The sequence below is a fragment of the Mesoplodon mirus genome, assembly GCF_964341445.2.
Source record: "Mesoplodon mirus genome assembly, chromosome: 4".
In the NCBI taxonomy this organism is placed as follows: domain Eukaryota; kingdom Metazoa; phylum Chordata; class Mammalia; order Artiodactyla; family Ziphiidae; genus Mesoplodon; species Mesoplodon mirus.
In genome coordinates this window covers 115,526,123-115,542,569 of record NC_138979.1, presented here as the reverse complement: position 1 = coordinate 115,542,569, position 16,447 = coordinate 115,526,123, and the positions used below count along the sequence as shown (strand labels likewise).

General features: G+C 40.2%; 1 protein-coding gene across 6 annotated transcripts in view; it reads left to right on the top strand.

The window, feature by feature from the left end:
* STXBP6 (syntaxin binding protein 6) overlaps positions 1 to 16,447 on the top strand; it is a 263,219-nt gene that overhangs the window by 191,890 nt on the left and 54,882 nt on the right. For all 6 annotated transcript variants that reach the window (XM_082619220.1, XM_082619222.1, XM_082619224.1 and 3 more), the window contains exons 3-4: positions 11,915 to 12,045; positions 12,980 to 13,145. In XM_082619220.1, the coding sequence (XP_082475346.1) occupies positions 11,915 to 12,045; positions 12,980 to 13,145 (297 nt within the window). The remainder of the gene's footprint in view (positions 1 to 11,914; positions 12,046 to 12,979; positions 13,146 to 16,447) is intronic.

Below are 16,447 nucleotides of genomic sequence, written 5' to 3'. Positions count from 1 at the left end.
AACTCTGAAAACCACAATTCCTTCTTGCCCTGGAGAAGTCAGTCTGCTGTTCTATTCTGGCCTTCCGCTGATTGAATGAGGCCACCCCACATTATGGAGTGCAATCGGAGTCTACCAATTTAAATGTTAATCCCAAGACACCCTCACAGAAGCATCAAAAAGAAGGTTTGACCAGATACTGGGGTGCCATGGCCTAACCATAGCCAAACTGACACATAAAACTTAACCATCTCTGATTAGTTGGACTCTCTGTTTTGTTATTTCAGTCATTGCTTTAGAGTTTATGGCGTACATCTTTAACTTAACGTGCTTTACCTTCGAGTGATAGTATACTAGTTCATCTATAGTATAAGAACCTCCCAGTATTTCACATCCCCTTTCTCCCGTCCTGAGCTTTATGCTATTATCGTCACACATTTTATTTTTCCATATGTTATAAAATCATACACCATTGTCATTTGTAAGCAAGACTAGAGCATTGTTCAGTCTAGGGCTCATTATTCCTCACTCATAGGGCAAGACCCTTCTGTGTCTCCTCAGTGTCCCCTGAATCTTGAGGTTTTCCAGTCTGGCTGGTGGGGATAGGCACTATGGCCAGCCCTTTTGGAGCATGGAGTTCTGTTTCCTCTATTCATTTTGAGTGGTTCTTTCTCTGGCCTCAGGTAATTTCCTCACACACCTGTGGTGAGAAGTACTTAGCTAAATACTCAAGGCCGAATCTCTGCAGGTCTCCAGAGTTCTCTGTGGGTGTAGTTCTCTTTCTTCATTCCTCTGTCCTGAGAATTGTAATGACCTTGATCTCCCTGCGCTCTCAGCTCTGTCTCCTCAGTGTAGGGAGTCTGACCATCTCTGCCTGGGTTCCTCCTCCTTGCACTACAGCCTGGAAAACTCTCAAACCCGGAAACGAGGGCAGTTGTAGGGCTGGCCTCATTCATGTCCTGTGTCTCAGGGATCACTATCATTCCCTGTTTCATATACTTTGTCCATTTGGGTTGCTTCAGGCAGAAGGGTGGATGTAGCCCTCACTTCTGTTGTGTAGACACAGGGTTAGAATTGCGGGGTCTTTTTTTTTTTTTTTGTAGTACGCGGGCCTCTCACTGTTGTGGCCTCTCTCGTTGTGGAGCACAGGCTCCGGATGAATTGCGGGGTCTTAAGAGTATATGCGTGTTTAGCTTTAGTAGATATCACCTAGAGTTTACCAAAATAAATCCAGCAATTTTAATTGCAGATAATTTTTGCTAATATAATTGACATTCGTTTTACCTAGAACATGTTGCTAGATCTTAGTCCCCCACTTAACATAGTAAAGAGTGAAGGTGACAAGTTCTCAGTGACACCGTTCACTTTCTTTAGAACTTCAGTGATGTACACCCTCACATTAAATATATTATTGTAAGTATTGAGTAAGTGGTGGTGGCGAGGAGGAGGGAAAGCAGAGAGAGCAGATTAATCTGCTTTTGCTTGACTGATAGTTGTCATTATATTTGACAGCATATGTTTGCTAAGTCACAGCAGCTTTAATTTTTCCAGAAACCTAGTGATATTATATGTTGCTATTATAGGTACCTGGTCCATTAGCAAATTCTCTGTTGCTCTGTCTTTCCAATCTCATTGGGGGGGAGGGGGGTACTCTTCTCACATAGAAGGTGACCCATATCCACGTAACATCCTCCCATGGTTCTTTTAGACTAAATATTCATATGAATATTCATATTCATAATTAATGAATATGAATATTAATATGAATATTCATAACATTCACCACTGCTGAGCGGTGGGGTCATGTCAGGGAGTTGAGAACCAGGCCCTTCCTCCTCACACAGTGAGGAGGAAGGGCCCCTCTTCACAGCTGCCAAGAGATGAGGAAGTAGAGGCTGCAAAAATGATTCCATCTTTTCTCACTGTAAGGGGCGTTTGAGCTCTAAGAGTGCTTTTTAGCAGCTCCCACTGGTAAAATAGGTATCGAATTTCTACCAAGAATGGCATTTCCCTGAAGAGAATTGCTGCTTGGCCTGTACTTTTCGGTATATAATGGATAATGTGAAAGGAAAGTGTCACGTTCAAGGAGTCACTTTTTCAAGTTTTATTCCCAGCCTTTGAGCTGCTTGTAGAGTAATGTAATTCATTCTTCAGTCAAGTAGCTGTTGCTTTGATGCCTTTGTCTTTAGATGCTCTGTTTGTAGATCTCTCCTAAGAATAGATCAAAAATGATGTTTATATCTGTTTCCAGAATTGAGGAAGTAAGAACAGAATGAGGCTTTATGACTGCAGTTAACCCCTTCTGTTTTCTTCATTGTATGTTACAGGATTTGGTATTGGATTTAATCTCTTTCAGAAACCATCACTGTTCTCACAAATCAAGGTGTTTACTTCCCTGGCTCGGGCCTGTTTGTTTATTTGTTTGTTTCACAGTTACACTATATAAACCAGACATGTTATATACCCTTTCCATATAAAATATAAAGTTGCAATAACTAACATTAACCAGGTTTTTTAAGTCATTGTATGTTTACCCTTTACCCAGAATGCATGCAAATTGATTTTTTCCGCAGGTATATAGGGAAAAGTTTAAGGAAGTTAAAAACTCAAGCACAGTGGGAAACCTTGGGTTGCTGAATCTCATGAAATCATGTTTTCAGGGAGGCTGAGACAAACAGAATTGTAAGAGAGATGCTGCTAGAATAAGGCTTGCAGGAAAAAAAAGATTGTTTTAAAAGGCTTTAACCCACAACTTTTTCTCCTTCTAGTCTCCTAATAGTTCTATAATTTCCTGGTTTTTACCATTTTCTCTGCTCTCCTTAGTTCCCAGGATACCCCTCTTTTCTAGTAAGAAAATAGATCAAGCCTTACAACCATGGCTTGATCCTGAAACAGACCAGTTGAGCTTGATATAAGTTGTTGGCTTATTCATGGTTTCTGGTGTTCTTCCTCCTTTTGTCTTCTTCCTTTGTTGATTCACTCCTTGATTTATGTGTGTGTACCTGCACTGGCACCGGGTATCAGTTTATAATAGAGAGGGCATCATGGTACTGGTCTGGAGAGGGGAGCACCCATCAAGCCTTCTGAGGATTAAGCTTCCTGATTTCAAGGTAAAGATTTAACAGTCCAAGACTACCTGTGATGTACCTGAGCCTGTTGTTGACTTGAAAAGTAGAATACCCTTTCAAAATAAAAATCTACATATGTTTATAGTTAAAGTAAAATTATTGACAGGGGTAAGAAGATTAAAATTGGAAGGGACTAGATTTTGGGTTTTTGTTGGTTTTTTTTTTTTTTGGCAGCGCCACAAGGCTTGCGGAATCTTCGTTCCCAGACTAGGGATTGAACCTGGGCCCCAGCAGTGAAAGCACAAGAGCCCTAACCACTGGACCACCAGGGAATTCCCAAGACTAGATTTTTAACTTGGAGCTCATGTTGGCATGAGACATTGAAGTTGTACATTCCAGAAGTAATGCTGTCTCCTTTTGGTAATTTGGAAACATTAAAACCAGCTAGTTCTTCCTGCAGAGTTAGTTTAGGGGGCTTGCTTGCTCTACAGATGTGTAGCTATTAGCTACTTTGGGTATGATGCTGTACTTTCATATTAAAAGAATCCTTCCTGAAGAATGCTTGATGAAAGATGTTTCGTATTCTTCTCCTACTGAAGGACTCATCCAAACTTATTTACAAAAAAGAGGTTTCCCATACAAATTTTTTTTGGTATCCCTTTGGAGAAATTTCCTAGACTTTAAATCTCATCCTCCTCCCCCCTCCAATTTGGAGATGAGAATGTGATGTAGGTACAGCCCTAGGAACTAGTGATACCAAATAAGGAATCGTTTGTGTGGAAAACTCCTTTCTTGGTGATTAGCCCTCCTGTAGACCATAGAAGTCTGTCTTTAAGAAACAAACCTCAAAGCCCTGTGCACGGACTCTCCCCTTCCCTCCCCTTTAGAGTTGGTGGAGCAGGGACTGTAGAAGGGCATCCTATATTCTTCCTCACTGGCTTGGTGGTCATGACTGAAATGCCACCGTTTTTGTTGTTGCAGCTGTTGTTTATTTGGATTAAATTTTCTTCCTAAAAACATGCAGAGTCAAGAATACCCTTTCAAACCCATTTGGGTCCTGTGAGGAATCTGACCAGAGAGCCCCCAGGACCTAAGATGGAAGGAGAGGAATAGGGCCCCAAAGACAAGCTTGGCCATTTCACGAATTGGTCTAGTTTGGGAGCCTGTGGAATCTAAACAACTGTGTCCCTAAATTATGACACACTTTGAGAAATCATGTGAGAAGCAAATGATCAGCCCTGTGGGGAGAGCGCCAGGCTCCATTTCCCCACTCACCATAGCAGTGATGACAGGTCCCTGTTCTGAAAGTATGTGAGGTAACAGTCTAGATATTTTTGCTTCTAAGCTTTGTAAACATTCAGCCATCTCACTGCATAAAATTGCTGATGGAGCCTCAGACCTGAAATTTATTTCTCCATAGATACTGTGAAATCCACCTGGAATTATCATACATTAGGGTTTGGGAAGAGCATTAAGAAAAACAGTTCCAAGTAATCATTTCTCACCTTGTCCTCTTAGCCCGTCTCTGTACCACATCAGCACCCAGAAGGCACGCTCAGTCTTGCTTTTACTTCCTGAATCACATCTCAGAGGATTTCTTTTTTTTTTTTTCCCTTTATGTCTGTCACCTCCGACACAGCCAGAGAGCAGCCCTGATGAGATTCTATGTGGACATCACTTTTTTTCCTTGCTCCAAATTGTTTATTTCTCATCAACAGTCTTATTGACATCAAAACGTCTGGCTGTTAGACTCCAGCAGAGCAGAGGGCTAAGTCATACCACAAACTGCTGACTTTCACTCAACTATGAGATCAGGAGAGGGCTAAGCATGATGACAGACATTTTTAGGTATCTTAGGTACATAGGTATGGTAAATTCTACGTTTTAGCTGCTTAGCCTTGACATCAAATTATATTGTAGATACTACAATTTGTTCTTCACCTTTTTTTTAATAAGAAATGACCACAAAGTTATAAGATGATTCAGTTTGAGTTTAATGTGTAAAGAAATGTTTGTGTTAGTGAAAATATAATATCTATGAAAAATGAGATGGTAGAGGTTGTGAGTCATCATTTTCTTTAAATGCTGATTATTTGTTTTCTTTAAAATAATGTCTTAGGACTGAGACTAGATGTTTTGTATTTGGGCAAAATTGATTTTCCTGTTTGGGACGATTGAGAAATGATACTCTGAATAATGAGATTGTAGAGAAAAGAGTGACTTTAAAAAAACAAAAAAAGCAGTCTCACAACCTTTGGACCTTGACATGGAGGATCAGCCTCTTAATCCCTGGCAGAGTATGTGTTTTTCTGCCATTTTACATCACATGCAAGTAACCTGCATTTCTGTCTTTCCTTTCTGATAACAGCCTTTGTCCCCTCTTCCACCAATTCCTAACTTGATACAAGACCAGGTTTGATCGACTAGATGGTACTGTACTATTGGCTGGCTTCTCTGGTTTTGATTAAATAGAATTTTCTCACTGGGCAAAAGCAAGGCTGGTGATCTCCACTCTTTGACTATGGCTAAGTGTCTTATTTCTGTACGATGTTTCATGGCTGGACCATTTTTTAAAAGAACTCTTTATGCCATTAGTTCATGAGAAAGAGATCTTACACCCCTTGAGTAATGATGGTAATGATATTCTAGACATAAGAGTTCCTAACACTGCTTCTTAACTACAGCTGAGATGTAGATAAGTCTACATGAAGGCTGAAGAGAAGGCATGCAGCCATGAAAACCACATTCTTCTTGTCAGAACTGGTAGCAGAAGGACCTGGATTCGGTTTGCCCCATGCTTCTGTCTTCCTCTGATGCCACCATAGAAAGCAGTGGGTTCCAGGAGTGGGTGAAAAGAAGCATTAGGCTTGGATAACCCCAAAACTTGACTTACCGAATTCCAATGCACATGACTCAGTGGTCTTAGAGAAGCCATTTCCAGTTAAGCCTCTGATTACATCAAGTGGAACATCTATGTTGTGAGAGTCTTTAACACCCAATAAAATGTGGCATTTGACATTGCAGCAAAAAGCTGTAGTGGAAAGAGCAGTAGACTCTAAGTTCATTGTTTAGGTCACAGGTTTTTTTATTCATTTACAATATTGCTTTGGCAAGTCAGCTCTTTCTGTGCCCCGGTTTCATTGTCCATAAATATAACAGGGGATAATAGCAATAACCCTGCCTCTATAACAGAGATGTTGTCAAGTTCAAGAGAAAAAACCAGAAGCTGTATGTATTTAAAAGATTTTTTTAAATGTTAAATGTTTATGTCAATTTATAGGATTCTGCATCACAACCTGATAGGCGATAGCTTAGAAGATCTTTGTGGGGATTTATCCACATCTTCCGTGTTTTAGAACTAGATGGACATGATAACAATCTGGTTTTCATTCTTCACAAATATGTAAGAGAAACAAACGTTGAATATTTTAACCAGACTTGAAATGAACCTGTTATGAAATGAACCGACTTCAGTGAGAGAAATAACACGGTGGGGAACCTACTTGGGTACAGTAATCATAGAAGGTTTTTCAGTGGAGTTGACATGTAAGCTGAAATCTGAATAGTGAGTGAGAGACAGCAATAACACACACACATACACACACACACACACACACACACACACACACGAAAAGGGCGTTTCTATGAGGGGAATAGCGTTCGCAAAGAGGTTGCTGTTTCCCAGGAGCAAAAGGTGACTGGAGCCTGGTGGACAAAAGGGAGAGTGGAATGAGATGAGAATGAAGAGGTACTCAAGGGCCAGATCATCTGGGGCTTTGCGGGTCATGGTAAGGGACTTGGGTTTTATTCTAAATGCTTTGGGATGCCACTGAGGATTTTTTTTCCTCTTATTTTTATTGAAGTATAGTTGACACACAATATTATATTAGTTTCAGGTGTACAGTAGGGTAATTCAGCATTTATATACATTACAAATTGATCACCACCATAAGTCTAATAACCATGTGTCACCATACAAATGTATTGCAATATTATTGACTATTTTCCCTATGCTATACATTACATCCCCATGACTTATTTATTTTTTAACTGGACTTTTTTTCCTTTCAATCCCCTTCACCTATTTCACCCAACCTCTCTCTTTGCCTCCCCTCCGGCAACCACCAGTTTGTTCTCTGTATCCAAGAGTCTGTTTCTCTTCTGTTTTGATTGTTTATTTGTTTTGTTTTTAGATTCCACATTTAAATGAATCACACAATATTTGTCTTTCTCTGTCTTACTTATTTGACTTATCATAATACCCTCTAGGTGCAACCATGTTATCCCAAATGGCAAAAGTTCATTGTTTTTATGGCTGAGTAATATTCCACTGTATATGTATACCACATCTTATTTGTTTATTCATCTATTGATGAACACTTAGGCTGCTTCAGTATCTTGGCTATAGTAAAGAATATTGGAAGGAACATAGAGGTGCATATATCTTCTCAATTAGTGTTTTTGTTTTCTTTGGATAAATACCCAGAAGTGGAATTGCTGGATCATATGGTAGTTCTATTTTTAATTTTTTGAGGAACCTCCATACTGTTCTCCATAGTGGTGGCACCAGCTTACCCTGGCGCCACCAACAGTTCCCTTTTCTGTATATCCTCGCCCACATTTGTTATTTATTGTCTTTTTGATAATAGCCATTCTGACAGTGTGAAGTGATATCTCATTGTGGTTTTGATTTGCATTTCTCTAATGTAGTGATATTGAACATCTTTACATGCGTCTGTTGGCCATCTGTATGTCTTCCTTGGGAAAATATCTGTTCAGGTCCTCTGCCCATTTTTTAGTTGGATTGTTTGTTTTTCTGATATTGAGTTGTGTGAGTTCTTTATATATTTTGAATAGTAACCCCTTATCAGATATATCATTTGCAAATATATTTTCCCATTCAGTAGGTTGCCTTTTCATTTTGTTGATATAGTCCCATTTGTTTATTTTTGCTTCTGTTGCCCTTGCCTGAGGAAACAGATCCAAAAAAATGTCGCTAAGACCAGTGTCAGAGAGTATACTGCCTGTGTTTTCGTCTAGGAGTTTTATGGTTTCAGGTCTTACATTTAAGTCTTTAATTCGTTTTGAGTTTATTTTTGTAAATGAGGTAAGTTTTATTCTTTTGCATGTGGCTGCCCAGTTTTCCCATCACCATTTATTGAAGAGCATGTCTTTTCCCCACTGTATATTTTTAGATCTCTTGTTGAAATTAATTGACCATATATGCATGGGTTTATTTCTGGGCTGTCTGTTCTGTTCCATTGATCCTTGTGTCTGTTTTTGTGCCAGTACCATAGAGTTTTTATTACAATAGCTTTGTAGTATAGTTTGAAATCAGGAAGCATGTTACCTCCAGCTTTGTTCTTCTTTCTCAAGATTTCTTTGGCAAGGAGTTTTTAAAAGATGGTTCAGTCTTATGTATTTCAGTTTGAATAGCCAAGCTGGTCAGAAAGCCAGTTTGGGGAAAATCACACATGTCCAGGTGAGGGCTAATGTTATAACTCCTGGAATGTGGCTGCTTCATGAAACCTCCCTGACTTTCCCCAACTCTACCTTGGTCCTTGAAGCGCCCCCACATACACACCTCAGATGACTCCTATGTCATTTATCCTGTTATGCTTTAATACTCTGTTGCATCATTCTTATCTCCTCCCCACCAAAGTTCTTGATTCAGAACCACTTTTTACTCAATATTTGAATTGCCATGAAACTTCCTTCTGTATCTTCCATCTAATAAATATGCCATAAATATTTGTTAAATGACTAAATACATAATTCACTGGCTCTCAACAGTCAAAGTGCCTCAGAGTCAACTGGAGAGATTTAAAATATGGACGCCAGGGCCACACCCACAGGGATTCTGATGGACAGTGTTCGGTGTTTTTGTTGTAAAACTCCCAGGTGATTTCGATGTGTGGGTCTGAGTGGAAAATCAGGGGATCAGGCTGATTCTGGGTGGTCTGCAGTATGACCTGGGAATATCATATCCCCTTTAAATGCCTATATATTTACCTTTCCTCATGAATGATCAAGGCATAACAGAAATGCCCTGATTATCTCGCCTTTAAAGTTATTCAAAATAATGAATATGGACTCTACCATATGGGGGTAGTTGGACATACAGCACTGTGATATTACTGATTCGGATCATTTGGTTGCATCTTCCAGAGTGTGCTATCGATTAGCTTTCCTTGGGAAGGAGAAGGTAAATTGCTGTTTTTCACTAGACATATGGAATTTGATTGACTGGCTTATTTTTAACAGCTATGGACCCTCAAAACACCAAAAGAGGAAGGGGTTAAAACATGGCTCCTTCTAGAACAGAACTCAAAGTCTGCAATGGTGTGATTGTGCAAGTGTTTTGACCTCAGAAGGGGAAAGTCTTTATTTAATTCTATGTAATGTGTATATAATAATATCATTTTAAGGCACCTGCTTCAAAATAGAAACTGGGATGTTGGAAATAATAACAATAAACAAAAATTAAAACCAAACCGGGCTCAGTGCCCAGGAAAACTATCAGATTCCAAGAACTGGGCAAGGAATAATGTAATAGAGGGAAAAAAGTCAGGAATGGATGAAGTTGTAACTGCCTCCGTTAAAAATGACCACTCTGCAGTGCGATTGCTGTTGAACAATTCCGCGGGGCATTTGTTGGGTGGGTGGAGTTCCTGCCCTTCTCATTTCAGTGACAAACTTCCAATGGAACTTGCCTTCCTAAAAGTGTCAGTCTCAAACATGCCAATAATTACAGCAATCTTGCATTATGTTTGAACTTTTATAATGCTATAAACTAGTTGGAAATAAATGGACCAGAAATAAAAATATGAGTTAACTGAAGTCAGAAGGAAAGCCTTCATGTTTCCCAGGATGCCTAAATGTCGTGTGATTTACATAAACAAAGGAGGAAATCCTCTTTGTGTGTTTAGGGGTGTGTGTCTAATACAGGAACCCATGTTTTCCTGTTATTGAAAAGCATTCTTTAATCATTTAAGCACATTTTAGGACCCACATATATTCCAGGTGTGTTGTTTCCCTTGACATTAAAACAGCAGAGCAGGGCATGACTATCAGAGAAACCTATTAGAGCTTCCCTTTGTGTCATATAGACACATAAAATAAATGAATTAAGTGGATAGACAGCCCTGGGCAGACTGGTAATATTGTGTGAATTTAGTGAAGGGAATGGTTGTTCCTAATGGGACTTAAGCAGACTTATACATGGAGCTGTAGGCTAGACAGGCCATTTGTGAATGGAAGACTATAACATTTCCTTGATCGTGGGTGTTAAGGGGATGATGACTTTTTAACCATGAAAGTAAATGTAATTGGTGTGAAATGTTCATAAGCTTCTAGCCAAATATAACTGAATAATGGGCAGTAAACCTAAGCATTATTTGAAATTAAAAAAAATGTTTGCTAAATTCTGGTTAGGAACAAAGGGAGAAGATTGTACTGAGATCCTAAAAACAGCCCAGTCCTGTACCATAGGGTTCTTACCAACCCTAAAGGCAGGGTGCCCACATTTCTTTCCCCTCTAGGTCACCGCTTTCACGACCCCAGACACTGAAGCTGTGATAAAACTCTGGTATATGTGAAGGAGAGCCTTCTTACCACCAATCGTGACTGGAATAGGTGTTTTCTGTCCTTCATCCCGCAAGGATTCTTTTTGCCATCTGTTGAGCATTTGCACGGTTATTTGCAAGTGTGGGATCTGTGGGCTTATTTGAAACTAAGAAAGAATGTAGCACTGATGCACAGTCTTACTAGGATTGCATTCATTACAAGGAATGCTTTCCACCTTTCCGGGTTCCTTTAAGAGCATCGTTTCTATTTAAACTTACAATTCTTACAGCCAGAGCTCAGGAGGAGCTTTTAGGAAAACCCTTTTAAAATACTTAATTACCTCCCCTCCCTTGAGGCTCTAATCATGAAGTAAGCAGACAGAGAAATATTCAGAGTGACTCTCTCCTGGTGGCTGGTACTTGACCTCTGTCAAAGAGGTGACAAGGTCCATCCTCAGCATGGAAGGGAGAACTGACTAAGGCCAGGAGGAGGAACTGTCCTGGCCCTACAGTTGTGGTGACCTCAGGAATGCATATGTGGAGAGGGGCAGGGGTTATAATCAGATGCAAACTGGATACAAACTGACTACATTTTAAAGTTAAATAGTTGGGGGGTTTTTTTTTGAGTGAAGTATTACTTCTTATCTTCTCACTAAAGCCTGGAATATTTACACTGGACTATAACATTAGAAATACGCATTGCAGCTCCCTAGGGGAACCGGTAACCTGTACTTCCTTTAAAATGCAGCCTTTCCCAACTACCCCTACCTGATGCCTGTCAGCCCTATATACTGCTTTCCCTGCTAGACATCACTGTGCATTTGTAGCCTCCATTGGAGGAGCTTGGTGTTGATTATTCCTTTCGTGTTCAATGTGAGTGGATGACTGCATACATGAAGCTGCCCTTACAATTAAAATTATATTGTAACTGCTTGAGGGTGCACATTATAATTTCTATTTCTTTTGAGTTCACCTCTTACTAAAGGTACACATATTCATTCATTTTCATTTTCTCTCTTTCTCTGCTTCTCTTTCTTTCTCTCCGTACTTCTCTCTCCCTCTCCCTCCCTCCTTCCCTCCCTCCCTCCCCCCTCTTCCTCCCCTCTGTACTCATACGCATACACATGTATATACACACATATGTATATTTATCTCTCTATATACACACACACACAGGTATATCAGTTTTTCTCTCTCTCTCTCTCTTGCACATATGTATGCAGGTATAAGATAGACACACCACTGAATGAGGACCCAAACCACCCTGCACACCCACTAATCTGATTGGTCTTTTCTTGGCAGTGACAAACAAGAAACCCACACAGGCATCCATTACGAAGGTCAAACAGTTTGAAGGCTCCACATCATTCGTGCGGAGATCACAGTGGATGCTTGAGCAGCTTCGCCAGGTTAATGGCATCGATCCTAATCGGGTGAGTGAACTGTCCAGTGCTGAGCGAAGGTGTTCTTTTCACACAATGACTCTCTCATTGACCTTGGCAGGGTGATGGTTGTCTGAGTCATTTTTAACAAGACTATTTCTCTGCTTCAGTTATGTGGCTAAGACTTTTTGATTCCTGTGCCCTTTTTACGGGAAATTGTAAATCTTTTCATCATGTTTGATGGAGGCACCTAAGGGGATGAATATTGAAGAAGTGCTACTCCAGTAATATGTTTATCAGCCAAGTGCAAAGAGCAGAGTTTAGATAATCACATCTGTGATTATCAATATGAAAAACCATGTTCATCGAAGCTCCATTTATCTCCTAATGCCACCAGTGATGAGGTTTATTTACCAAAAATCAAATAAATGAACTGCACCTTAAAAATGATGTATTAAGTAAGATTCCACTGGATTTAATAAGAGAAACATTTCATGGTAGAGTTATATATTCCAAGTAAATTCCCTTTGCTCACACACTGACCATAAAATACATCAATAATGAGGAAAAAGAAAATGTAAAATGTAACTATATACTAAAATAGTAAGGGGTAATTCTTTCCCTACCAAAGGTTAGGAACAAGATTAATACTGTTCAGTGCCAAGAACCTAAAGGAATCCTTTTTCGAGTAATTGGGAAGGCAATGCATAGTCTGAATTCTGACACAAGTTGATATGCAGTTAAGCTAAAGGGACTTCTGTGCTCTTAACTTCCTGGGGACATCTAAAAATACCATGAGATTTGAGGTCTGCTTGATAAAGAGAGAAAGGTATACTCTCTGTGCACCTAGGTGCTAATAAAGATGAGTCTTGTGATTAGGACACAAGTCTTTGTGTTTTAGCCTTTATGAGTCTCTTAAGGTGGTAAACTGGAAGCAGCAGTTTTTATAGCTTGAGATCAGTCGTTATTTCACTGTCTTTTCCAGGATTCTGCAGAGTTTGATTTGTTGTTTGAAAATGCTTTTGACCAGTGGGTAGCCAGCACGGCCTCAGAAAAATGCACCTTCTTCCAGATCCTCCACCACACCTGCCAGCGCTACCTCACAGACAGGAAGCCAGAGTTTATTAACTGCCAGTCCAAAATCATGGGAGGTGAGTGGGCGTTTGTATGACTTTACTCATTCTGTTTCCTTAGACTGACTTTTACATAAAGGGTTAGGTATTCAGCAGCATAATTAAAGACCAGAAAAAAAGAATGAAGATGCTCAGAGCTGGACCACATGAGGACCATTCTGGGAGTTCATTGTATGCTCATCTAGACACAGTGGTATGTTTTCACTCTTATCCAAAAGCTGATCTTTTAAAAGGAATTAACTCCTTAGCTAAGATTATTTGTACTATGAGAACAAACCTGTCCCTTTATTAGAAAAACCTTTCCGTTTGGTTTTTTCACTACCATTTCATCGCAGAACACTCTTCTGGGTTGCTTTTTCCTAGTATTTCTCAAGCTATTTTACAAATATTGATATGACCGTTCCTACAGATATAGTCCCTTTCTTTCAAATGGCACCTAGTCTCACATTTATTCCTTGAATGGCAGACAGAGCTGAAGTAGGATGAGTGCTGTAAGCCAGCCTTAAGGAACGAGTACCAGCATTGGCAAGTTAATGAGAAACACTTAGAGGGTGCTTAGCACATTTCTTTTAGGTGGCATTTCTTTTTAGAGACTTGAAACTGTGCTAAAAATATAAAGCCTTGCCAGTCACTATGGGAGTTAAGGAAGAGTGTGTATATTATTGGTCTTTTCACTGACCTGTTCTCCTGGTTTTGAAAGCATCTTTTTAAAAATGTACCAACTTTGTCTTAATCAAATGTAAGTGAAGGTCACAGTAGAGACGTTACGTCTTCCCCTTGGGCTGCATCTATTTTCATATGAACACGAGGCAGAATCCATTGTTCTGTCCCGACAGCTGCTATGCACACACTCTCATTTTGCCATTAGTCTGCTAGATATTGTGGGAGAAAATGCTGTCAATACTTCATTATTTGCCACTGAAGTGTTAGTGTGCCTCATAAACAGGAAGTTGCTCACATCATATGAACCTTAAAAGGTCTCTCTTAGATGCTGATAAAGACTCTTGTGTTATCGCTTCTCTGTTTAGTCCTAGAGAAATATGAGGTGACGAGTGCATATTTTCTTCAAAGTGACTACATCCTATGGTACAAAAGTGAAAAAAATATTAGACAGATGTTGAAAGGAAAGGAAATATCAAACACTAACCTCTTACTGTTTGGAAAACATAATGAGACTCTATCATGTCTGTGCCACCAGTGTTGTTCAAATGAATCCTGCTTTGTAAATCCTTAACAGACTTGGCCAAAGGTTAAAGCACCCAGGCTGAGGACCACAGATGGTCACGTTTTCAGGGAATGGAAAATTGACCAGGCAACCCCAGCTTTCCCTCATTCTTCCTTAAGATCTTCTCTAGTATCCTAGAATCACATTTGTTTCTTGATCTTAAGTTCCTGCTATGAAACATGTTCCCTATCTGTATCAGTACGGTCAGTAGCTTGCCTGGCTGGCCCCTAAGCAGAGTCTCCTCTAGAAAAACAGTGTGACACGTGGATTTGAAATTTCCGTTGCTCTTGGAGACAGACTTTCTCTCGAGCACTCCACTTCTGCAGGTTCCATCCTGGGAGCAGAGGGCATCAGAAGCAGAGGCGGTTCCATGGGGACAACTGCATTTCCTCAGAGTGGAAATATGAGGTGGAAGCGAGGGGGCACAGACTCACTCCTCCGTCCCCATGAGGGAAACAAGCCGCCTCCTTCCTGCAAAGGTTAGGGAGAGCTCTGGGAACTCTCCCCTAAGGGACGGCGCTAGGTAGCCCTCTTCTCTGTTGTCTCTGAAGCTCTCGTTTCTCCTCTCAGAACAGGCCCTTTCATTCCTTCATTCACTCTTAGCTCATCATCCAACCACACAACATGTAAGTACTAAGTACCTACTATGAGCTCGTCACTTTGTTACATCCTCGATGTGGAGAATCATTCTATGTTTGGTCTCTTAATAGACCCTAATTGCCACTACCCAAACCCCAGACTGGCAGGTCCCCAACAGCCTTTCCATATGCATTACCCTCTGAATATCCTCAGACCTTTCCACACATTCCCACCCAGCTGCTTCTGTCATTGGCCCAGTCTTTCGATGTCTTCCACTGCCCTAGGAACCCCAAATTATGCTGAGTTGAGCCAAGCATCTATATATCCATTGTTAAATTGTTGGTATGTATAGTGTGTAAAACTAAAGATTGATTTCCTGTAGTAAGAAAAAGAGTAAGTTAATGGGACCAAGTGCCAGAATTGGCTCTGCCTTCTGTGACCTTAGATGTCTCTCCTCTTCCTTAGACCTCAGTTCTCCCTGGTGTAACATATGGGGGTTAGACTAGATGATATCTACAATCTGTCAGGTCTATCATTTGAGCATCAGTAATTCATAAGTTATAGCTTTATTGTGTAGGTTAGTCACTTCTTAATTTAAGAATCAAATAAAAGATTTAGTGCTGTTAAATATTGCCCAGTTCTAGATTCCCAGGGAAGGCAAAAAAGTTTGAATTGGACACATTGTAATTTGTTGGCACCACATGCATCCTTAATGAGTACAGCCTGTCTTATTTAAACAGTTGCCTATCCTTGATAACAGTTGTACCAACACACCCTAGTTAATTAGCGTGCTGATTAGTCTTCCTTTCTGCCAGTTATCACAATTCAGAGACTTAAAACAATTGTGTAGTTTTCAGGTCACTACATTCTGACCCCTTTAACTTTTAGGGTACCTCCCCCATCTTCAGCAAATGAGATCTATTCCAAATCTCACAGAATCTTTTGGTCTGTCCTTGCGGTATGGGCCGTAAGTGCTGGACACAGACCGTTTTCCGTGCTGTGAAATGTGATGGGTTTTGTAACGTTAGAGAACTGATGCTGCTGTAGGTGTGCTGTCCTCCGTCGGGCTCCGTACATACGTTATCTCATTTAGGTTTTACAGCAGCCTTTGGAAATACAATTTATTATCTCCATCGTACTGAGAAGGAAAGAGGATCAGAGAGGTAATTAAACAGCTTGCCAAGGATCGTATAGCCTTTGTCCTCAAGTGGCAAGGCTGAGATTCAAACACAGGCCCTCACCACTCTAAAACCATCATTTTGGGGGTCACTGAGTGGCACGCTCCAGGGAACACCATTGATATTGTCTTTGGTATGAATGGTGTCCCGTGGAGTTGTGCAGGAATTTTGGGATATATTTTAGACAGCACATTCCTAGGTGTTAAAAAAGGGAGCTAAGAGGAGAGGGCCAGAGATTATGAGCAGTTTTAGCTCTTTTCCTACTTTTATTGAGGTATATGAGTAAGATAATATGATGGAATCATCCAGGACCTTTAAAATCATTTTGCTTTTTCTTT